This window comes from Teleopsis dalmanni, chromosome 2, assembly GCF_002237135.1.
Source record: "Teleopsis dalmanni isolate 2A chromosome 2, ASM223713v2, whole genome shotgun sequence".
In the NCBI taxonomy this organism is placed as follows: domain Eukaryota; kingdom Metazoa; phylum Arthropoda; class Insecta; order Diptera; family Diopsidae; genus Teleopsis; species Teleopsis dalmanni.
In genome coordinates, this window is record NC_051847.1 from 113,555,463 (window position 1) to 113,580,030 (window position 24,568).

Consider the following 24,568-nt stretch of genomic DNA (forward strand, 5'->3'; position numbering starts at 1 on the left):
CTATTATGGATTTGGAAAAATGCGATAATAATGACTTCTTTAGTTGAAAACAGTTATTTCAGTGACCCAAGCCGTTTAACTGAGATTACTACCGGCGTAGTTAATGGCATAGCAGGGTTTATAATGCAATTGTATTTAATCTTAAAATGTAATGACTGCAAAAAACACTAAGATGGTGAAAAAGTGAGCAGTTCCATTCTTTCTTATTAATTGAAGGATCCTTAAAAAACTGTTTGTTACTGTACTTAATGTCATGTAAGCAATATTCATGTAAAATTAATACGTAGTTTTATTAGCGCCTGATATTGAATACGGACTTAATTAAATATTTTTGTATTTGTGTTAAACAGTCCTTATTAAAAAATTACATCGATTTTGGTATAAATATATTTTTAATCTTAGTGGTGAATACACAAATGTTTTAATTAAGAACACAATTATGTTACATTCATTGTATACATTAGTATAATTTCAAATAATTTATTACGTTTTGCAACACTGCCGCTATAAATCTATCGATATAGTTTGTTGTTATAACAAAGTAAAAAGGAAAGTTTTTAATATAATACAAATCGAATTAAAGGTATTCAAGATAACTTCAGAAAAGGATATGACACCTAAATACAAATTCGCCGAAGGTGATATATTGATAAAATTTATTCAAATTTTCTTTTAAATTTTGCAATTTTGTAATAAATTAGGCGAAAAAGTACTATGTTTCCATGGTCCTTTAATATATGAAGCCAAAGCATTAAAATGCTCTGTAAATAAGGATAAACAAATCAAATATTACATACATTATGCTGGTTGGAATAAAAAGTATGTTTATTATATATTGTAATGTTCGAAAATATTCATATTATAATAATCTGCAGTTGGGACGAATGGGTACCAGAAAACCGTGTTCTTAAGTACAATGACGCCAACGTTCAACGGCAAAAAGAAGTCTTTAAGCAGCATTCCTCAACAGCAAGCAAAAATAAAAAGGGTTAGTTAAAAATAAAACAAAAAGAAGTTTGTTAACTTTTATTTTTACAGCAACACCAAAAGGAAAGAAGGGTGAAACTGTATTAACAACAGCGAAGGATGGTGCTGTCAGCAGTGGAGGTAGTGAATCACGGGCTTCAACACCCTCAAAAGAAATTACTGCTACTTCAGCTCCTACACATGCTTCCTCCAGTCGTTTAAACCGCTCTAAAACTACACCTAACAACGGTGCAAAGGAATTTGAATCATCCAAAAAAGATGATAACAAAGACGAATCAAAAGATGAATCAATAAAAGAAGAATCACATAAAAAGAAACGTGGGGGCTCAACTTCCAGTGCTATTGAAAAATCCAGTAACGCTAATGCTGTATTGCCAAGTAGTAGTTCTGGAACGAATAGTGGCACTGTGAATCGTTTTGATGCACACGTAGAAACTGAAGAAACGTTTCTTTCTAAAGTGGAAGTTAAAATTAAAATACCTGATGAGCTAAAGCAATGTCTTGCAGACGATTGGGATGCAGTCACACGGCAACATAAACTGATTGCTATTCCAGCAAAGATAACAGTTCAAGATATAGTTGATCAATATATTACTTTTAAAAAAAATTCTAAATCGACAAATGCTTCTAAAGAAGTAGTAATAAATGATGTACTAACTGGCGTTATTGAATATTTTAATGTCATGCTTGGATCGCAGCTTTTGTATAAATTTGAGCGACCACAATATGCTGAAGTTCTGCAACAGAATCCAGATACACCATTATCTAAGTTGTATGGCTCATTTCACTTACTTCGCTTATTTGTAAAGTTGGGATCGATGCTCGGATTTTCCGCATTAGATGAAAAATCGATGCAAGCACTTTTAGTACAAATACATGATTTTCTTAAGTTTTTGGTTAAAAACAGTGCAACATATTTTAATATGTCGAATTTTACAAATGTGACAACGGAATATCATCGTAATACTCAATGATTTTAAATTATTTTAACATCTGATGGAAATTTTTGACGAACATTAAATAATCTCTAATCATGGTACTTGTAAAATTGTAGAAATATGTCTTATTGAATTTTAAAATGTTTAAAATTCATTAACAATGCTTTTATGCTTTCCACACTTTGGGAAAGCTACCCTGACTATTGTGAAAATATGATAAGGGCACATTTTATACATTAGACAACTTATAAATCCACTCTTTACATGGCTAGAATAAGAACGTAACTAACAAAATATTATGTTAAAATAAAAATTTTCAACAATTAATTAATGGTAAAAGTGCTTTGTTTTATTTATTATGTTAATTCTTCATATCCGATTATATTATTATATAATATATATATATATATTCTTAGTAACACACATCTTACATATTTTATTAATTACTTAAGTCTGTTTTCAAACATGTTTCTGATGTAATTTATTCGTTATTCTTGATGTTTTAATTTTGGGACTCATCATCACTACTACTGCTTGTTGGATAAAAGTCGCGATAGTCTTTGGGTTTTTCTCGAGCAGATATTTCTTCGTTTAAATATTCATTTTGAACTTTAAGTATTTCCTCACTTGACTTGCATGAAGCATATTTATTTAAGAGTGTGTCATTCAATTCAAGAAATGAGTGGCCCCATGAAAATTTACCCATGTACCATTGCGCTTCTCTCTTAAAACCACATATGTAGAGTGTAGCCGCAATGGCTTCAACACAACTCAATTTACATGGCTTTCCATAATTGATGGGATTAGCTGCTACTAAATATGGCAATAAACGTGGATTGGGGCTACGCATACGACTAAATGGTGTTTCGTCAAGTTTTGCCCAAGAGCAGTCAACTACAGCTACACCAGCTGTAACGATGATATCGCGATCAGCAGGACTTACACAATTAACACCTACGGGCGTTAACACTAATCCAGAAAATTTCTGCCCTAAACGTAAGTTTTCAATTAAACCTAGACGTGACAGTTTTCTGCCTGAACATTTTTTTGGATCACAATGATTGAGGTCCCACATGGCAACAGGAAAATTAGGTGATACTCCATGGCTTTCTATGTCACATGATGCCTCAGAACTGCTAGTTGAACTTTCGTCACTGTCTTCTGCTAATTCACATTCACGTTCAGCCAAATTACGTTCACAGTTCCGATTAGATTTCACATTTTTGAAATGGCTACCACGTCTTTTTCCTCTACAATTATTTCGTTTGCTGCTCATTTTGTACACAACTTGTCAACAAAATAGTGAAGTTCAATTTTTAAAATCAAACAGCTGTTTTGAGGAAAATAATCAACGTGAGTTTAATGTGATGCGACACTGTTCTGTTGTTCCGAATATGGAACTCAACTTGTTGTATAATACACTCTTAAGATATATTTTATAGGCAATGAGCGCAATAAATACCGCAATTTTGGTTTTTGACTTAAAACAAATTTGTTAAAAAGGTAGTAATTTCTTGTGTAGCAAATATTTAATGAATTTTGTGTTATAAGCAGTTTTTAATAACTTTTTTTTTAAAGATTGTGCTATGTTTGTATACATTTATAATATTTATTTAAAAAATTGATGAATTCAATGACCAGAAAATTGGTTTAAATTTACTGATTTTGGTGGGCTATGATGTCCATTTAATTTTTATTAAAAATAATTACATTCGGTTTATTTATATATAAATTGTATTTTATTTACTGAAAATAATATTGATATATTGGACATACATATGTCCAATATTGTTGACCAATATTTTGGCCAACATATATGGGTATCTTATAGCATAATCACACTGTCTCATTTAGGCGGTTTTGCTTATCATAGCCACTAATGATGATGATTTACCATAAAATGAGTTCTGTCAGCTGCATAAATGAGCTCATTATTATGTGAACGGTCACTCATTAATATAAATATAAATAAGCAACAACAAAATGTACTAAATAAATGTAACGACCTTACGCGATCCCTACCTATATTTACAAATTATGTGGTTATGTGGTTATTTTAGTGTTGAAAAATAATATAAAAATTATGCAAATGGCTACACAAAAAAAAATGAATTTCACCGAATGGATCGACAAATTGTGAATTTAAATTTGGCATCACTAACAATTACAGCTGGTTTTGTTCGCAAACAAATTGTATATTCTTATACATATATTTTTATACATATTTTATATTTTATAATATATGTTACATTTTTATTATATTTTTAATATTTTTTTGCGTAAAACAGATTTATTAAAATAATTTAAAAATTAAATTATAAAGTGTTTGTTTTTTTTTAGGTATTTTGTATACAATTGATTTTTAAATTTAAATTGAAATTTCTCTGAAATTACGGAAAAAAAGAACAGCTGATTGTATAAAAATAACCAGATAACTCTCGTTAAAATCTGTTCGCATTGCACATAGACTATTTTTAATTTCATAACCACATAATCCGATAACCAGTGTTTCGTGAATACCGTATATATGTCTTATAACCATTGTGTTTAAGTATCACAATTGCACTTCTATTATGTTTTTATATAAATATATGTAACAATAAGTGTTTTCGATGGTTCGCAAGTATGGCAAAAACAGCACGTTGCTGGCCTATACTGATTGAAATGTACGCAAAACAACATTATTTTCTCACTGCTGGCTTATATGCTGTTCAGACACACCTTAGTTTCGCAAAAATCTTAGTTTCATCTTCGTTTCAGCGAAACTAAGTTGTTTTTTCCATACAAAACTTAGTTTCAATGTCAAAACGAAACTAAGGAAAATAGCCTTAATTTCGCTGAAACGAAGCATGAAACTAAGGGAATTTTCAAATGCAACTATGTTAAAAACAAATTTTAAGCAAAAGATAAAATTGAGATAACGAAAAAGTGACATGTATTTTTAAAAACAGTTGACTTTAATAAAACCGGGAAAATATTTTGAATAAAATTTAAACAGTTAAGCATTGGCGATGGAGAAGAAAGGTACGGTTGGACCCAAGCAGCAGAAAATGCACTTTTGGAGGTTTTGGAGTGCAATATGGAAGGCTTTCGTAGTGCACGCAAGAACGGGCATGTGCATAAAGAAATCAGCGATGCATTAAATCAACTCGGGTTTATGCTCAATCCCAAAGAAGTGCAAACGAAAATAAATAACATGACCTCAAAATTCAGGTATTTGGAATTAACGTAATGAAGATAATAATAATCAGGATGTTGGTTTTTATCAATATTTTTCAGCTCTTTTAACCATTGTGCATTAATGTGGTCGTTTTCATTTAAAAAATTGTGCAGCACACAACAAGCACTCACAATTATATTTGCATTATTAATTCTATTGTCCAAACCCTTTCCTATTCGTCGAAATCGTGCTTTTAAGTGTCCAAATGCATTTGCAACAACCCTCCTACATTTCGAAAGTTTCTAGTTATAATTTTTTTTACAAGCGGCATATCAACATTAAATTCCATATGTAAACAAAAAACATATGATTTCCTTAATTTGGGCAGTATGAACACTTTCGAAACTAACTTAGTTTCATTTTTCCGAAACTAAGGAAATTTGGCTGTCTGAACATAGCATTACGCCGTATGCGAGTTCGAGTAAATTGATAGTAAAGTAAATTGTAATTTCCTTGGGATTTTTTGCATTGGACTTATGTAAATATTTATTCATTTATTTATTGCACTTATTTATCATTTTTGGATAAAAGTTTTCGAATAATAAGTAGCTCAAATCACATAGTTGGTAAGACTAATAATTCGTCTATTGTGAATGATTTTTGGAAGTTATGTACAAAATTTCTAGTTAACTGTCAACAAATATTTGATTAACAATACTAATAGTTTTCAATTTACTACTATTTTCTGTCAACATTGAAAAAGCCGGAAAATACAAATTTTATTCACAATCTTGGATAAAAAAAAATTTTTTTTCATCCATAATTGCAAAGAATTATTATTCATTTTTAAAATTTTTATTTTAAATTTTATTACGTGTTTTGCATATATAAGCCAAACAAATTTACCAATTCTTCCAGAATAGCCATCAAAAGTAATGTTTATTTTATGTTGTTCTTTTGTGATATGCTTACTAAAGAAAAGGCCTGATATTAAAATAACGTATATAAAACAAAATATTACACACTAGTCTTGAGAATACGGTTAATCAGCTGAATTGCTAACGACATTTATATACCAGAGAATATCATATAAGAACACAGATAACTTTTTTTTTGAGAATACGGACAGAATTTTCTCTCGAAAATTTATTTTTTATTACAATTTTGACACATGTTTTAAATTGGTGTGACTACACCCCACTAAAGTCAGATTAAGGGCAATTTTATGCAGTGTGTCTTGGGCACGACAAAATTCGCTCTTTCGGGCTATGCCGAAAATGTGTGTTGTGCAAAGTGTCACATCAGTATTGCCAATTTTGTATTTTTACTACTTCTTGGTACTTCGTGGTACTTCTTGGTAGTGCCTAAATTTAAATTATTTAAATTTAAATTAAATAATTGTTAATAGTACTAAACAGTACTTAAGCCTTTCTTTAAAATCGGAAAGTGTAATAATTATATTAATAGCAACTTATTAAAAAAGGCTGTGTTGCTTATTGTCATTTATTCTCTAAAACGTATTAGAATTGTAGTAATTTGCTCCTAAAAGGCGCAAATTTTGAAATTTTTTACTAAACAACACTGTTTTGTCTTAGTGCCGGGCCACAAATACGCCGGCTCTCATGCCGAAGTTTGAACGGGCATATTGTATTTTTTCTCATTCTCAAATTTAAAATTTACATTGAAAACAACAACAATTGTACTCATGTTGTGCCCGAGACACTCTGCATAACATGGCCCTAAGGGGTGTGATTATTTTTAATTATTTATAAAAAGTATTTTTTTACGTAGATAACTATATGAAAGCTTGTAAAAATACATATATATGTATATATAGTAGTAATCTTATTTACCTATTATTAAGGTAAATAGGTTGAATTAAAAATAATGTATTGATATTCAAAATGTTTTTATTAAATGCGTAAAGCATTTATTTATATAATTTTATCAATTATTTATACATTTTTAATGTGAGGAAAATAATTTAGAGAGTTATTTTCTTATTAGATAATATAAGTTTCTCAAATTTCAAATTTTAAAAATCAAAATCAAATAAATTAAACGTCTTCACTATTACATGGAGCATAGAGTTTATATATATGTGCATATTATTTCTATAGTGAAAAATAGATAGTATTTAATTTTAATTTAGTGCTTACTTCGAATAATTTAGTAATGATCATTTTATTTTACATACAATTTTATACAATTATCGATTCTCGATGGAAGTTAATTTTTAGTTGTAGGCACTAGCGCTTCTATAGACAATTTTATGTAAAAAATTAAATTGGTTCATCTTATTTGTGGGCGTTTTTGTTTTATTAAACAAATTTTTTATTTTGTTATAGTGATTTGATTTTTGGAAATTTTTAGAATAGCCAGGAATGTAAGTCATTGGTGTGAATAATTTCTGTTGGTGGTCCGATTTACTTATTTCAGTAGTTTTTGTTTTTTAAGCAAAGAATTAAAAAATTTGATGGAGAGATTCTTTTTGGTTAAAATATTATTATTATTATGATAAACATACGTCGGATCAACTTTAATGCTGTGATTCAATTTACATGAAAAGGATAAAGGGAATCAAAATTTATGTATTATTCAGAATTTGTTAGTTTTCGGTACCAATTTAGTTTAATTTTCATATATCTCTTTTACGTTTGTCAATGTAATTCAGTGATGCAGATTGTTTTTTAACAGAACGATTTGTCTGTGAACATTTGGAGTTATTAATGAAAGGTATATAAAACCAGGTCATGTACTCTCAATTTTTTTTTTTTTCAACTTAAACAAATACACTAACTGATAAGACTTTTGCACAGATTTAAACTAACTTCTTTTAAAAATATTTGAACAGTAAAAATTAATTAATGAAAATTAAAATAAAACCGCTAAGTAGGAATACGCAAAACTCATGAGAGTCGCAATAATGGTGAGGTCAAATGTCACAGAATATCAGGAGCCGCTATTTGCAAAGGTAATTAAATAGTAAATCTCGTCTATGTTGCATCCGTGGACACTTCTAGGTAGCTAGATAGAAAACAATTCAATTCGTAAATGTGATATATTCAAGTTAATAATGCTAACATGAATGTCAAAAATAAAGAATATAACAATTTGGCTACGAGAACAAGAACGGTAGAGGTGATCGAGTTATATTAAATAGAGGACAAACGATGTTGCATTTGGATCCAAGTTCTTACGTAATCGTTTGAGCCAAATGTGTTTTTATGCGCTTTTGATAGTTCAATAAATTTCAGATCTGTTGATGATAATGCTACGCTATTTTACTTGCCGCAAGACAAGTTAACTGTAGTACCATTTTCAATAAACACATAACTACTGTTGTTTTATGTCGCTTCGACTTTTAGGTTAATTTGCGTCTGTGTAGCCGTACTATATATGTAATATCCTTATTTTCTTTACTTGCAAGTATCAATTTAAAATTTGTTGTCACGCGAAAATATCGCAGAAATTGCTTTATGTCATTCCGCTTGTTTTGTGTTGGCGATGAAGCCTTTATGTGGCAAAGTTCAGGTACCTATTGAAGGTCTGGTCGATTGGTAACGGATACATACAATAAGCACCCAAGTATTAAGTACATATTATCTAACAATACTCTTTTATCGCTTACTGCATCTTTTTTATACTTTATAATTGATAATAACCCTCACTTGATTTTGTAATCTAAATTTCTAAATACTAGGTCTGTTCCACGAACTACTCGTAGTCGTGTACACAGAGTTACTCGACTTACTTTACAAAAATAAAAAGTATTTAAAAATATTTACACTTATTATTACAAAACTCTTTTTTTTCAAAATTTATTTCGCGCCCTTATTTTGCAATTTCTATTTCTGTTTTGTTTTTTAGAAAACAGCTGTTCTCAAAAGACTTTACATAGAGCTGTTCCATGAAAATTTGGGTAATTAGTTTTTTTTACTTTACTCTTAGTTTTTACTTTACATGTATTTTACTCGAGTTTTACTACGAGTAACTCGTGAAACAGACCTATTCTTTTCTTTTTTCCAAATCTTCAATTTCAAATTTTGACTTGACAAGTTTTTAATTTCAGTTACTGTTCATCGGCATAAATGAATAAAAAAAAAACAATTTTCATCAATATTCTTGGGAAATAAATATGAATCAGTTTTGGTTTGTTAGAATTCTTCATCTGTTAATGCAGTATGTAGGTAGTGTATCATTGCATCATTGCATAACTTAGCTGTTTTCATTATGCGAAATCCATTTTACCACCGGTATTCATCATTTAAGAATTACCGTTTTATATTATGAGAGCTGATCTCAAATTTTCGTCTGATTGTAATATAGCTTCTATATTCCAGTAACCAATTTTCATTTCTTAGTTTATTGGAGTTTGCATAGCTCGTAATTTTTCATATCAACCGATTGCAATTGATTTGTTGTAACTGCATGCCAAGATTGTTTATACTGACATTTAGTTGTCACTACATCTTTTGATCTTTAAGTTAATAGGAGACAAAATGATGGCTCAAATAATCCGGTGATACAATTTAATATGTATTTTTCATAATTGGAATTTTTTAGTTAACTAAAACGTCATCCTTTAACTAGGCATTCAGCAGTCTGGATAAAGATTCTCATGAGTCTGTTACGATCAGTTGCAAGAGCTTAGAAAATTAGTATTCTTGGAAAATATCCCACCCCACCCCAGTATAAAAGTATTAAATATAATTCTTAAGATGCAATTATCAATTATCTATTGAATAAATATTTTTTACGAGAACAGACATTAAATAAATTATTTTAGTAACATTTTATTTTCGGAATTAAGTCAAATGTGTTCAGGCATCGTTAGTAATACTTAATAACAACAAATTTTCATTAAATTTGCACTTCAAATGCTGCTGTGCAGTGTTAATATACAGTAGATTTGCGACGATAGATCTTCAATATATGGTCGAAGTCATGTTCTCCATATAAGGAAAGAGTTTTCATTAATAAAATTTTTCACATAATGTTCAACGTTTCAACATTTTTGTCTATTTTCCTTCATAGACCGAGTACGTACAAGTATCGCTAATTTTATGACACAATTTATGCATCAGAAATTTATGTGGAAACTAAATGGCCTTGAGAAAGTGCTTCAGTTTCTATAAATCGTTACTAAAACAAAAAATAATTGACATAATTTTTTTATAATTTCGTAAGCGCGATTTTGGTGATTTATATTATTAAGAAATTTGTGAAAAGAAACAATAGCAGAAATAGGCAATTGAATTTATAACGCAACTGAAAAAGCACTTTTCTCACTCTGATCGTTTTTAATTATAATAATTTTATAGACTGTAATAACGATAAATAATATAACAAAACTATAATAGTTCTATCATCGTTCTTAAGTACGCCTATTGTTCAACAGCTTCCCATTCTTATAGATTTTTAACTTTTTTTCAAGTTGCTGGCATAGATGCCACATGTTGTAAATTTATTCACCTATTACTATCTATTACATGGTCGTCATCTTTTCTGTTTCCTGGTAAGTAATTAATAAAATATAACACTATAATCTGTCATCCGGTATCCTTACAACATGATCAGCTACTGTTAGATGCCTTTTCATTGTTCTTTTTCTTAATTCATAAAGTTAGTAATAACTTAACTAACTTAATACGTAAAGTTAGAACCCTTCATATAGATTTATCACAACTTAATAACTAAACTTTTTCAGATTATGATAATGTTTTTGTAACAGTTTAGAACCGTTATTTTAAAAAGCTGGCAAAATATTTAATAATCATGAAAATGTATTTCTTTTAATAACACGTCTCTAAACTATTAGTTCGCATTACAAAGAAAATAATACAAGAAAATATCTCAGATTAAGTAACTACTACGGCATTGGTAAAGCAGGAAGTTAATATGTTTACTTCTATTTTCAGTCTGATAGTGCACTTTTTCTTAAAGAAGTTAAGAATGATCTATTAAGAGCACTCTACTCTATAAATCGCATATAATAATATACAAACGGCATGACGGATTAGAAAAGTCTTTTACAAATTAATAGATTTACTAATGTGAAACGAACACTTTAAAATTAAGTACCTTTCTGTACGAGTATTAGTGGCGGTAAACTTAATGTGTTTTCAGGTTCGTTAGAATAACGTAAAGATATTTTTTGCTTCTGAGTTTTATAAAGTTATAATTAAACCTGGTAGAATTCCTGTAATGATTCTTACGTTATTTTTATTTAGTTGCAGGCAGCCCTTTAATCGGTTAAGATTGAAATTCCCTATAAAAGATTTTAGTTGTACTCGTAATAACCCTGGTAGATTGTCCAACTATAACATTCACAACTTCTTTTTTTCTTTGTGAATGAATAAGAAAAAATTATAAGAAAAAAAAGATATTAAGCTTTTCAAGACCGCTTATCACCATTCTTAATATCACCTGATGACAATTAAAAACCTTTATTATGCCTGGCTATCAGCTAGGATGACTATTCTATGCTTCTGATTGTTATGCACAAACTTGAAACAAACAGTCTTGTTTATCGCATAAATTTCTAACATACTTAAAAGATAATTGTATTGTTGTATAATACTTGACTTTAGAACCTTTAGTACTTTAGAACCAGTCTATAAACCCCTACTTTGGCATCTTTTTTAGTTGACGCGGATACAATAGGGAACCTAAGAGGATGTTAATCTCTTAGATAATAATTACCTATGCTATTCCAGCTGGTCTATACCTTTGCAAAGCAGAGTTGGAAAGATGCCATATGTGATTACAGTTGTTTGAAGGTCAGCTACTTTATCCTTGAGGTTGGTTCTATTTCAAAGGAATGTTCAATCATTTCTGAGGTTTAAACATTTCACATCCTTAATTTCTCTGGTATATTATCATATTTTTGGAATTTTCAAATGGATTAAAGCGTGATAACCTGCATCTTTAATTCGTTTATAGAGGAATAGATTCCGAGAAATAGCTGAAAGATTCTAGTATCATAGAAATGGTTATATTAGTTATTGTAATATTTCTAATATAACAAAAGTTAATAAAGGAGAACTACTTTTGATCATCATGATAAATTTTTAAAATTCATTTATAAAAACATAAATATTCAAATTTTTTATTCAATTTAAATACTATAAAATTAGGTTGTGTTAATATATACAGGTATGGTTGGATCAGTTGGTCCATTCTAGCTTTACATGAGAATAGTTATATGAACATAATATACGTTTTGACATTTTACACTCTTCTTTGATAACTTAATAAGGTATATGAAATATTTTCAATAATACTTTGTGTGAGGATTATAAAAAATTTTGCTAATATTAGACAAAATTTAACATTTTAGCAAAACTTATTTGAAGTTTTATTAAAATTTATCTGGCTCTTTTTGTTAAGTAAATTAGAATGTAAAAACATAAATATTCAAACTTTTATTCAATTTAAATACTAAAAAATTAGGTTGTGTTAGAATGTAAAAACTTAAAGATTAATATACATAATTATAACAAAATTAACTTCAAAATTTTGCATCGAAAATTAAAAAATCATAATATATTTCTATAATAGAAATTATATATACACACAAAATACATAAGCAAAAATCTGGGGGGCTGTGAAGTAATTATTTTAGATATCAATAACTAAAATTTAAAAATATATCCAACAACATGTTCTAAATATTCTGTATATAAATTTTGCAAAACATTATAACGAATTTGTGAGAAGAAAGCTATGCGTGAATAATATATTAAAATAGGGGGAAATTATTTTTATTCAAAAATGTATAATGAAAGATTTACAGATACAAACCAAAGTTTAACTTTGTGTGAAACAAATACAAAGAAAGAAAAAAGTTCCGAAGAATGACAGGTAAAATGAGACGAAAGGATAAATTAGCAGCTTTTATATATAAAGCTTAGTTTTGAAACTTAAATTAAAATAAGTTTTGAACACTCTTCATCATTGAGAGCATTGATTTCTTCACAATTAGGAAAAAATACGGGAAGAGAATAAGACACAAATTGAATTATGCTGTTCTGTACTCAATAAAAATTCGTTCGTTCGAACGTACTTACTAAATCGACCGCCCTTGCTCCCACACATTTAAACTAATACAAGAGAAAAATACAGCAAAAGTAAGGTAAATATGTTTGCTTTGCTTTTTAATTTGAAAATTTTAATCAGAAACATATTTTAAAATAGCAGCAATGAGCCAGTGGTAAAATAAAAATACTTTTAACACAAATAAGAATTTGTATTGCACAATATACAGATGCGCGCGCACTCACACACACACTGTTTGAACCCATACAAAACAAAATAGCAAAAGTAGTATTTATCGTCTTGAATACGATCGAATCAGCAGATTGTCTAAGCGTTTTAAGAAAATTTTCAGTTGAACATCACAATCCGTTCAAGTCGCGGATATCTCCGATAAAAGTTTTAATATTGTAAGTAATATTATTAAAACAAATAATATATAAAGGAAAATAATAATTTCAAGTTATATTGTTATAAAAAATAAATTTACGAATTTTTTTTGTTGAAAAACGTTTAATTTTCAACTAATTCGAAATTACCAAAGAACAACAAAAAGTGCTGCCAATTTACAGTTAAAAAAAAAAAACGTTAGGCTATTTTAAATTTTATTCGATTTTGCCCATTAATAAAAATAATATTTTTTTGAGTGATTTTATATGCAACAATATATAGAAAAGTGCTTACTCTACACTTATAAGGAATAAATAAAAGCTATATATAAAAAAAATTATAAAAAGAAATTCCAAAAAGGATTTTTATTGTCCTTTTAATTTGTTTATTAACTGAAGTTACTGTGATCAACCCTAAGTGTATTATTTTTAGGAACATATTTTCGATAAAGGGACAGTATTATAAAACCAAGAGTATGTCCTTTAATGTTTTATAATAATAACACTTTAAAAATATTTTTGTATATACTTTATATTGTTCTTTTATTGTTTTTACATATGGTTGATATGAGCACCATTATTCAAGCACCATTAATTATATATAAAAATATTATTATTTTAGTTTAAGCAATATATAAATTTAATAAAAAATGACATGCAAATTTAATTTAAATTTTAATGATATATTATGTGAAAATTAGAAGAATATATAAAATAAGTGAATGTTATATTTATTTTCAAATTACATGAATATTTTGAAATAAAACGGTATGATTCCGTAATCCTAATACTTTTGTATTTAAAAGAAATATATTTTGAATGGGAAAATTAATAAAATTATTAATTGAATTTAGAGTGTGGGCTAATTATAAGTTGATTTGTTTTGGATACTAAAAATTATGTATTTGTATTTATAAGTAATGCTTTTGCAGTTGGGTTGGTCCATTCAAAACCAATATTAACTGCAAATATTTGGAAATAAATTTTTATAAAAAAAAATTAAGGCTATCCCATACGAGTCGAGTATTTATATTGATAACATACTTTGCATGTCAGCAGTCATTAACCGCAACTGAAAGGTTTTCAATTGCATGCTGTTCAAATAAAATCATACAAGAGTTTAGTTAAATTCAATTATTATTTGAAGTGGTTAAAATAGTTTAAAGAGAAGTATAGTGCAAACCGCATTTAACTCAATTACAAAATGACACAGATTTTATCAAGTGTAATGTTGTGCAGTTGTTAGCATGACAACATATAGGTAAAATATAATATAAATAAATAAACAACCGTAACGACGGCTCCTAAGGGAAATAATCACTGCATTTAAACAGATTAAACAGAACAGTATCTTAACAGATTTTGTATAACCGAAATGGTTTCCATCGAATAGTTTTTGAAGCAGTTATTTAATATAAATCTAATGCAACATAAAATCTTAGCAAAACAAGCATTATATTAAATTTAATTTTAATAGTTTAATTTATTTATTTAATAATTTATATTAATATAAAACAATTTTCTTAATCTTAATTTTAAGATTAGTTAGTATTTAATATATTGTGTGCGATAATGAGCACTAATATAATTCCCATACTTTAGACACTATTTTTGCCGTATTCATATATTTTCACACCTTCATCTTTTAATACATATTTCGCAATGAAGAATATTTAGAAAAGCTTTTTTCCTGAAGCGCAAAATAGTCTTTTTCTACCCACTTATATACTTATAAGCTATATATATCTATAGATATATACGTTTACCCATGATTTATTTTTAGGAATAAGTTGAAGTGATTTTATGTTTTCCTAAATTCTTTAAGTATTTTAAAGCTTTAATGTATATACTCTTGTTGCAGTATATTAAATATTGTACGCCTAATATTCTAAAAATAAGTTTAAATATGTATCTTGTGCAAACTGTAATATGTGTATATTGATCATTGATCAATATAATTTTTTAGCTTTTCTCATATAAAATTTAACCATAAAAAATATATTTATTTTATTTGAATATGTTTAAATTTTTGAATTTAAATAAATCAAATAATTTTATATAGTACAATACATGAATTCGAAAAAGTTTTTACAAATTGTATGCTTTATAATAATTAAATGTACACAAGTCTTAAAATATTTAACACTCAAAATATTGTGAATTAGGGGCACCCTTGTTTTCTGTCTAACTGAAGAACTACAGAGTCTACTAAAATTTCTAACCATATCGGAGGTATAAAATGCATCTAAACTATAAAATACAGTTTTTATATTCATATTTGTAAATCCCAGTATATCATCGTTGTAGTTAGAAAGTGTCTCTTAAGATTATATTCCACCATTATTTTCCTATTTACTAATTTATTTGCCAGAATTCTTGAAACCTCAATGACAAAACTTTAGTCAGGCCGATACTATAGCGAATATGCCTTAATTTATTCATCTCATCAAGGTTGATCAAGAATATATATTGTGTCCAATATTTATCATTACCTCTAAAACTTTGCACTTTATAACTCTATAATAATTTATTTACGTTAATATTATAAGTTTTATTTTTGTGTTTGGCGCTATCCACTCGAACACTCTTTATTGGCACTGCATAAGTCATTCAAAAGTCTATCCAAACTCCATTGACCGCACTTTTAAATTTATATCTAATATTTGCAATAAACGATCACGAACGTTGACATTATTATATTTACATTATTTATAGGCGACAATTTGACATACATTTAAAGTTAAACAAATCCATAAAGACCAAAATCAAGACAGACTCTCTTTTGAAATATATGTGCCTGGAATATATTTGAGCATCCGAATATAATAAAATAAATTAAATAAAATATTTCTTAAGTCAATAAAATTCTATAGCAACGTTTCTTGACTTATAATGAACCCAAAAGAACTGTCAGCCGTTAAAAGAAATTTTAGAAGTAACGTCTGAGAATGTACCATTTTTGTTTTTTTTTTTGATTCAAAAAACGACCTTCGCAAACAACAGGAATAGAATTCACCCGTTAAATTAAATAAGTCCGAATGGATGGTGAATGGAAAAAAATAAATTTGTTTTACCAAATTCTTGATGAAATGCACTTTACTCCATTTAATTATGTTTGTTATTTGTTATTTCAATAAATTAAATGAACAAGTATTTTTCCATATAATCATGCATTTTACGAAATTCCATACGAAATGAGTCATAAGCTCCTCATGAAGTTGAGAAAATGTAAGGTTGATTTATTTTTTATTTTTTCAGATACTTCACGACTGTTTTTGTTTTTCTTTTTGTTCTTAATTTATTATGTTTGTTAAATAAAAAGCAGAAAAAGCCGTATGTGCGATATCGTATAAAAATAAAACCAGAGTCAGCAGCTGTAGATTTTTTTATCTGGGTTCGAAAGAAAAACGAATGCGAAAGGTGGCAATGACTTATGATGCATCAGCAGTGAACATGGCTGTGAGACAGTTAGTCATAAGGTGACTTGTGGCTTTTATATGCCAGATTTTCAGATTTTCATTCCACACACTTGTCACTTTTACTTGGCATACAAACTTACAATATATTACATACAAATAATATATATGAATACCCCTCGAGTCGCGTCTTTCCGACTTTTTTGTTCATTACAAAGTCATGGTTTCTAGCAACACACTGCGTGCTCAATTTCTTAAATTGAAGTTCTTACTTAATATTGTCATTTATTCTTTACTGCTGGTAACTAAAACACTTGTCTATATACTAACTGAAGGTAATACTATGCTTAAAAGTAGGGCAAGCATTTTCATTCATTGTCATTAAAAGTAGTAATCCTACTTATGTACCTAGTTAGCTATGTTCCTCTGGTGAAATTCAGGAAGTGTATACAATTTATATCTATAAACTTTCTCTGATTGCAATGCTGGTAATTATTATAACCATTAATATTATAACCATTAAAGAGGTTTACAATTTCATTATATTATGCTGTAAATTTTGTTGGCTTAATGATGGCTAAAACATTGTTTGTCGACGAGTTTCTGGCTACTGAGGGATTGAAGACCTGTTCCATCAGCTCTTCATGGCGCAAAGTAAAGCCAGCTATTTGTAGAATATAACAAGAATACTCAGTATGATGAAAAATACATCTTGTTAAGATGAAGTAAGGTAGTTTTTGAAGTAATATGGCAGAGCAATATCTACCCACTACCCACTAATGCTGAAGTGCGCTAATGCTTAATACTTTTTGTGGGCAAATGACCTAATAAGGTTCATCGTTTGATGCAATGTTCCTTGCTCGGCTCTTGTAAATACGCCCATAGAATAGAATCTGAGACTCGGAGCATATATATTTTACTATATGTACCTATTTTATTTCAGTCATTAAACTTATTGTCTTAATAGGAATATGATTATTGGATAAAATAGAAAATTTTATGTTATTTGCTTTAACTTTTATTGCTGGAAAACCACATATTTTTCAACCATTCTGTACAGTAATTGTTTCTGGTTGTTGATTCTTAAATTGTTAGCTTTAGTGGTAGTTCTTTAGTTTGGTAGTTCAACATTTAAATTGCTATAAATTCTTACATTATGTACATTATTTAATTTTAATATTAATATTAAGGCTCTTTGGATAGTTTCTTTATAATTTTGGTTGCATAAGAAATGCTGTTTCTATTTAAATTAATTCCATTTCAATTATATTGGAGGCAGAGAGCTTAAACTCAAATTATATTATTCTGAATTTAATATAAATGAACCTTGTCCGTTACCAATTTATTCTTTTTTTGATAATCATAATCCAATTGTACGTATTAATATTTATATATTATTAATATTAACATATTAATTGCATATAATCGCATAATACACTCTCACTCTTGATTTTTTTTATAAGTCACTTGCATTATGTGTATGGAGTACGTTATTTTTGAAACCAATCTAGCAAATGTTTATATCTTTTAAAAGACATATGGTACTCCAATATATTGTATTTAATGTGGACTTCAGACTTTTGTAAGATTCGTAATAATACAGTAATAAAATAGACTCTTGCAATGCTACAACTTTGGACAAATACCAAGTGCAAAATATGTTTAATATAAAGATAAATATATATAGATATTAATAAATTTAAAATAAAACAATGATACACATACACGCAACAAGTTGGAGACCGAAATATGGATGGAAACAAAAAGGACACTATTTCACTATTGTTATTTAAATAACATTGTTTATTAGATTCTCAATAAATCTTGACTAAAAAGTTAAAATTGGTCATTATATTATTACTTGAAGAGCTCCTATAGAAATTAATTGACTTAATAATTAATAAACTTAGATTTTACATAAAAAAATTTTTAAGAGACAAATTAAAAAATTATTAATATTGAGTTCATTACAATTATGAATATCGATCTTTAATAAATCAAAAAGTTGTGAGTTTAGGTTATGTTCAATTATACTACTAATGTTAAAATACGTAACGTGTCCCTTTCTTAATGAGTGATGTGTAAACATTGCGCGTAAAGCTTTCAATATCTCAACAACGGATAAAACAAATAACTAAACTCCCATGCAAAGCTTAAGTCCCTTAAATATCTTTTAATTTGAAGTATTATTCTTCTAGTCTAAAAATTGGTACAAGACTTAGTAGTCTTTTGTAGAATTTCTGATGACGATTTTTTTGGGTAGAATTATCTTTTGTTCTTGAAACAAGAAATCACTTAGTTAGAAAACAGCCTGTATTTATAGTATTATATATGTATATTAGCTATTAAAAAGTACTGAAACCATTTTGTATTGTAATAAAAACTTCAAAATTGATACATGACAGTGGCGTAACTACAGGAATTTGGGGGGCCCATTATAAATTTATGTTTTCATTATATTTATTTTTAATAAATTCTCAAAAGTGGGACGAAATGCTTTGGAATAAATGTTGGAATAACTTAAATTTTGGTTTTTGAACAAGGTTCATTTGTAATTTCAAGAAAATCTTTAAAATTTCTTCGTGTTGATATTTAAGTGGAGCCAAGAAAAGAAAAGAGCAAAACGAACGGTAAGAAACATTAAAGAAATTACCAAAGCTAGACGATTTTCTAAAAATCAATGAAAACAAAAGTGAAGAAGTAAACGATTTAAATGACGTCTTTGCTAATTTTGATACACAGAATAACACATTGACACATTGTTCAAATACTGAAACAGACTTCTGCACAGACTAACTCTTCCGACCACGAGAGAAGAAATACTGAACAGACTAATTCTTCCGACCACGAGAGTTTACAAGGGCTATTGCTGAAGGTTCCTATTCAAGAAAATAGAAGTTTCAATGCTTCATACTATAATTTAAAAACAAAATATGAAACAGTGCCACGATTTTGGTTATATTATGCAAAGTTATTGGATTCAGTATATTACAAGCTGTGCTGGTTATTTTCTAATCAAACAAATCAATGGTGTTCTGGATTTCGGGATTGGAAAAATTTGTCAGGAAAAATTAAAATACATACATCTATAAGAATTAGTAGCCTAATTTCAATCAAATCAGATGGTGAACAGCGTCCGCTCCGGAAAAGTATGTGTGTAAAGTTTCATTCGAAGAGTTAAAAAGCTGAGAGAGTAGTTTGAACTGAAAAAGTATATAGGTATATACATACATATAATGATATATACTTTATGGTATTTTCGACGTTTCCTTTAATGCATTATGAAAATCTTGACAAGCTTAATATACCCTTTTTACACTTTTTGTGTAAAGGGTGTAAAAAGATGTTAGTAGGAGTGCCTTAGTTAGAATTTGCTTATGGGCCTAAAAAATGTAGTTACGCCACTGATACATGAACATATTTTTATATATCATGAATTTCGCTTTCGTTAATTTTAAATTAATTATTGAATAGAAAAACTTTTCGAAAAATATGTAATCTTTTTTGCAACTTGTGTTAATGGTAAATGAAAATAGTTCGATGCAATTAACATTAACATTTAAATATAATTTTTATTTGTTTTCCTTTTTTTAAATTTATAATTGAGTTATTATTTTTTTAATTGGATTATTATTTTAACTTGCACTTTCAGTTTCTTCGAGTAAACAGAGCAAGCAAAAAACTAAATCACCATGGATGCCATCAAGAAGAAAATGCAAGCGATGAAAATCGACAAAGATGGAGCTTTAGAGCGCGCTCTCGTCTGTGAACAAGAAGCACGTGATGCTAACACTCGCGCCGAAAAGGTAAAAAATTAATTAATAATGTAAAATAGTCGATTGTTAATGTTAAACAAACGATTTAATAATAAAAGCGAAATAAATTAGTTTTTTATGCAATACTAATTTTATATATACCCACTTCATATCTTTATGAATACCAATTGAATTCAATTCCACATATTATTTACTATTTTTCTTACAAAGGCCGAAGAAGAAGCTCGCCAACTTCAAAAGAAAATCCAAACAGTTGAAAACGAGTTGGATCAGACACAAGAAGCCCTCACTCTTGTCACAGGCAAATTGGAAGAAAAGAACAAAGCTTTGCAAAATGTAAGTTAAATGTTCCATTTTATTATATAGAGTTTAATATATAATAATGTGTTAAAGTTTATTGATAGAAAGTCAATTGGATATAATAAAAATACTTGTAGATTAGATGACGAGTGAACGTAGGACTCTTTAATAGTTTTCAACAAAATCATTTGCAAAGAAAATTTTTTTTTCTTTTATTTCTTACACTGATTTAATCACCTAACTTTAGAAAAAATTATTCTTCTAGCTCTAATCAAGTCTATTATATATATTATATATAAGTCTATTATATATTATATATATTATATACTCTATATTAGTTTGTTTCATTATATCCCAACAAGAATTTGTTTTCCACATGCTGAGATTCATATAGAAAAATATATAGAAATCTCAACTTTTAATTGTAATATTATAGATCTGCTTTTAATTTTTAATATATGTTTTATTTATGAATTCATTACACATAAAATGAATTTCTTCGAATTTTTATAAAAGAAACAATTCTTAGATTATGCCATAACTATTCAACAGCATAGAATATTTGTCAAATATCATCTTACGAATTTAGTAGGAACATTAATATGTTACTCTATAGTAAACTTATTTTGTCCAATAATATAAACTTTAACACAAAATTGTATTAAAATTTAGGCTATGTACATACGTATTAAACATGATTATATATTAAAGAAATACTCGAAGATATTTAAAGTAATACTAAGAACTTAGAAGAAGGCTATAAAACAAATTTGAAGTATTTATGGAACTTTACAGATATCACAGATATTAAGATACACATTTGTGTATGTAGAATTAGAAAGTATATCATTTATATAAACTTAATAATAAAATATAATTATTTCAGTATTCTGAAAATTTACAAAAAAAAAGTGTATGGTTCATATATTTTGATATTAAAACAAATAAATTATTTTAATAAACCACACATTTTTCAGTAATTGAATTAATAGATTCCCAAAATTTTATTAGTGGGAAATTGATGTTTATTACCTACAAAAAAAAAACAAAAAAAAAAAAAATAAACATGTTAAATATCAGAATTTCGATCAAACTTTTTATCTAAGTCAATAACCAGGGCTCATTTTGCTCTCTTACGCTTACGGTCCATTATAAATCCTATATAATTGGAACCGCACTGTATCCTCTACCAAAATATGAATTTTGAAATATGTACTTTGAGATAACTTTTACTGATTTATAACATATTTTTACATCCATGTTACCAAGATAACACAATTTATTTCATATATATAACAATTGAAAAATTGAGAAATATTAGAAATATTAGAGATATTAGATAACTGTAAAAAATTATATTTTATATTAGATTTTGACATTAATATTACTATTCGTATGATACATTATTAATTATTAATTTTATTTTTCCAAATTTTTCGATTGTTTTAAGAGCAAAAGTAAATTTTGAAAATTTTACATGATTGATTTGATGGCTATTCGCAATTTCTACCTAATCGAGGTACTTTATCATGATTAATTTATATTTTCTTTCTCCATAAAATGTTATGTTTTATCTCCTTTTTAATAGTGAAATATAATATATATATGTATATTGTATTTTGAAAAAATCATTTTTACACATTCACATATTTATAGTATATAATAAATTTCTGATAATTATATACTGAGTTTCTTGTATATATCTATATAAAATGTTATATCTATCTAATATCTATTTAAGCTGCAATTTATAACATTATTTTCGAAATATTTAACCTAAATATCTGCAATGCCAGCAGTAAATTCCACATAAATGATTTCCACGAAAAATCCATTTGTTTCAAAATATTTAAATGTATTATAATCAAAAAATTATATTCTTAATATATTATTCATGACGTTTTCATTGTTGATGTTTGGAAATATATAACATATATTAAAATACATACAAATATCTAGTTTCTATAGACAACCAGCAAATTACAATTGCATACACATAGGTTTTTTAGTTGCGTTACTAACTGTAGAGAACATATAAAGAATCCTAATTTATTTATAAATTTTCGTACATACAAAAAAATGTTTTAAAAAGTTTTCACAACTTTCTACTCATTGCCAAATACGGAGGAGGTGCGAGCAAATTAGACTCATTTAAATATCAAATAACATAAAACTGTACCAATTTTCAGAGAGTGCGAGAGAGCAAAACGCTCTTATTGTCATCCTCAGTGTGCGCATGATTTAAAAGTTTATGTAAATTGAAAACGGTACACAATACGCTCATATGTAATATACATTATTATATAAATCCAATATATGTATATAATATACATAATATAATTTCAATGCACATATGCCTTATAATTTGTTTATTTGCAAATGATTTGAAAATGTGCAAAAATCAATGGTATTTTTTAAAGAATTCGTTGTTACGTATCTCACATGTTAGAAAGTTTTTTGGAAAAAAAACTTCTTAAATTTTAAAAAATCATTATTTTTCAAGGACAGTTTGTATTTTCCGAACTGAAGTGAAATCAATTGTTTGAATAAAAACTAAAGTGAAAATATTTCCGTCAATGTGACAAATATTTAATTATACATACATACATTTGTGTATATTCGTATATAATCAAAGCGAGTGTAAACATTTTTGATGTACATTAGATAAAACAGCAAAGTTTGTAGAGAATTTTTGGCAAAAGCCCCACACTGAAGGGTACACACATTTTTTCTTTAATATTTCTTATTTGCTCCAGTGACAGAAAAATCATGCATGCAACCAGAATAAATATGACTAACGAATAAAATCTTTGTCTATCACATTTTCTCCGTTAAATCCTGACGTAAATAATATTTAAAATGAATGGATATGATATACACAGAGTACACTTGGAAGAAATATGAGAGAGAATTGTGAGCATAAAAGAACCACCCAAAAGTGAGCACAACAAAAGTTCAATGATGACAGCATTTTGTGTGGGTTGCATGGGGATGGATGATCGCAGTCATTCAAGCATTTTGATTTTGTACCGCAGTGAATAGATCTCCTGCATTGAGTGGGAAACTTAAAACATGCTTTGAGAACGTAACATCATTCTTGATCTCATACACATACAAATAAAGAATATACTGCTGCATTTGTAGTAAACTTTAACTAAATTCGAATTCGCGGTTATACTCTTTAAGGTGTGGGGTGGGTAATAGTATTGTTTAAGCACATTGATCATATGGTCTTCAAGAACAAGCAGTTTTACGATATACTGCTCTCTGTCTGATACATCAGTAAAAATTGCAGCAGCGAAAGAAACCTTAACAGAATTAAACTATCAAAAGCACTCACAACAGTAAGGGCAGAACCGGAAAATTAGTATTGGGTTTTAAGACAAAAAAAATTTCACTGACTATTAACTAAGTTTCAACCAGCAGCCGAATGAAATTGAGCACCAAATCGTTAATTCAAGAAAAATAATAAAAATAAAATGTATATATTACAAATAATAAAAAATAAATGAAGAAGTAAATAATATAAAATACAATTACTGCTTATATTTTACAAACGCTTCTG

At 27.7% G+C, this 24,568-nt stretch overlaps 3 protein-coding genes across 8 annotated transcripts in view; 2 read left to right on the plus strand and 1 right to left on the minus strand.

Moving 5' to 3' along the window:
- The first annotated feature begins 543 nt into the window (after nucleotides 1-543).
- LOC119680046 (nuA4 complex subunit EAF3 homolog) lies at nucleotides 544-2,256 on the plus strand. Its single transcript, XM_038092670.1, has 4 exons — nucleotides 544-638; nucleotides 702-819; nucleotides 876-988; nucleotides 1,039-2,256. Exons 1-4 carry the CDS (start codon nucleotides 611-613, stop codon nucleotides 1,959-1,961), a joined length of 1,182 nt encoding a protein of 393 aa, XP_037948598.1. The 5' UTR covers nucleotides 544-610; the 3' UTR covers nucleotides 1,962-2,256.
- Nucleotides 2,257-2,307: 51 nt separating this feature from the next.
- Nucleotides 2,308-3,399, minus strand: LOC119680048 (18S rRNA aminocarboxypropyltransferase). The gene has a single exon (XM_038092671.1). The coding sequence runs from the start codon at nucleotides 3,199-3,201 to the stop codon at nucleotides 2,428-2,430; it is 774 nt and encodes a 257-aa protein (XP_037948599.1). The 5' UTR covers nucleotides 3,202-3,399; the 3' UTR covers nucleotides 2,308-2,427.
- Nucleotides 3,400-13,423: 10,024 nt separating this feature from the next.
- The window catches only part of LOC119678753 (tropomyosin-2), a 47,192-nt gene continuing 36,047 nt past the window's right edge, over nucleotides 13,424-24,568 (plus strand). For 4 of the 6 annotated variants that reach the window (XM_038090787.1, XM_038090788.1, XM_038090784.1 and 1 more), the window contains exons 1-3: nucleotides 13,424-13,532; nucleotides 20,580-20,733; nucleotides 20,914-21,039. In XM_038090787.1, coding sequence (XP_037946715.1) covers nucleotides 20,620-20,733; nucleotides 20,914-21,039 — 240 coding nt within the window. In that variant the 5' untranslated portion in view covers nucleotides 13,424-13,532; nucleotides 20,580-20,619. The remainder of the gene's footprint in view (nucleotides 13,533-20,579; nucleotides 20,734-20,913; nucleotides 21,040-24,568) is intronic. The other 2 variants (XM_038090791.1, XM_038090790.1) reach the window with 1 other exon arrangement.

What these genes read in the sequence shown, in the direction of transcription:
- LOC119680046 (XM_038092670.1), top strand. Translation starts at nt 611, where the DNA reads ATGACACCTAAATACAAATTCGCCGAAG. An exon ending in TATGCTGGTTGGAATAAAAA is followed by an intron (nt 820 to 875) that starts GTATGTTTATTA and finishes AATAATCTGCAG; the next exon opens with TTGGGACGAATGGGTACCAG. An exon ending in AGCAAGCAAAAATAAAAAGG is followed by an intron (nt 989 to 1,038) that starts GTTAGTTAAAAA and finishes TTATTTTTACAG; the next exon opens with CAACACCAAAAGGAAAGAAG.
- LOC119680048 (XM_038092671.1), bottom strand. Translation starts at nt 3,201, where the DNA reads ATGAGCAGCAAACGAAATAATTGTAGAGGAAAAAGACGTGGTAGCCAT.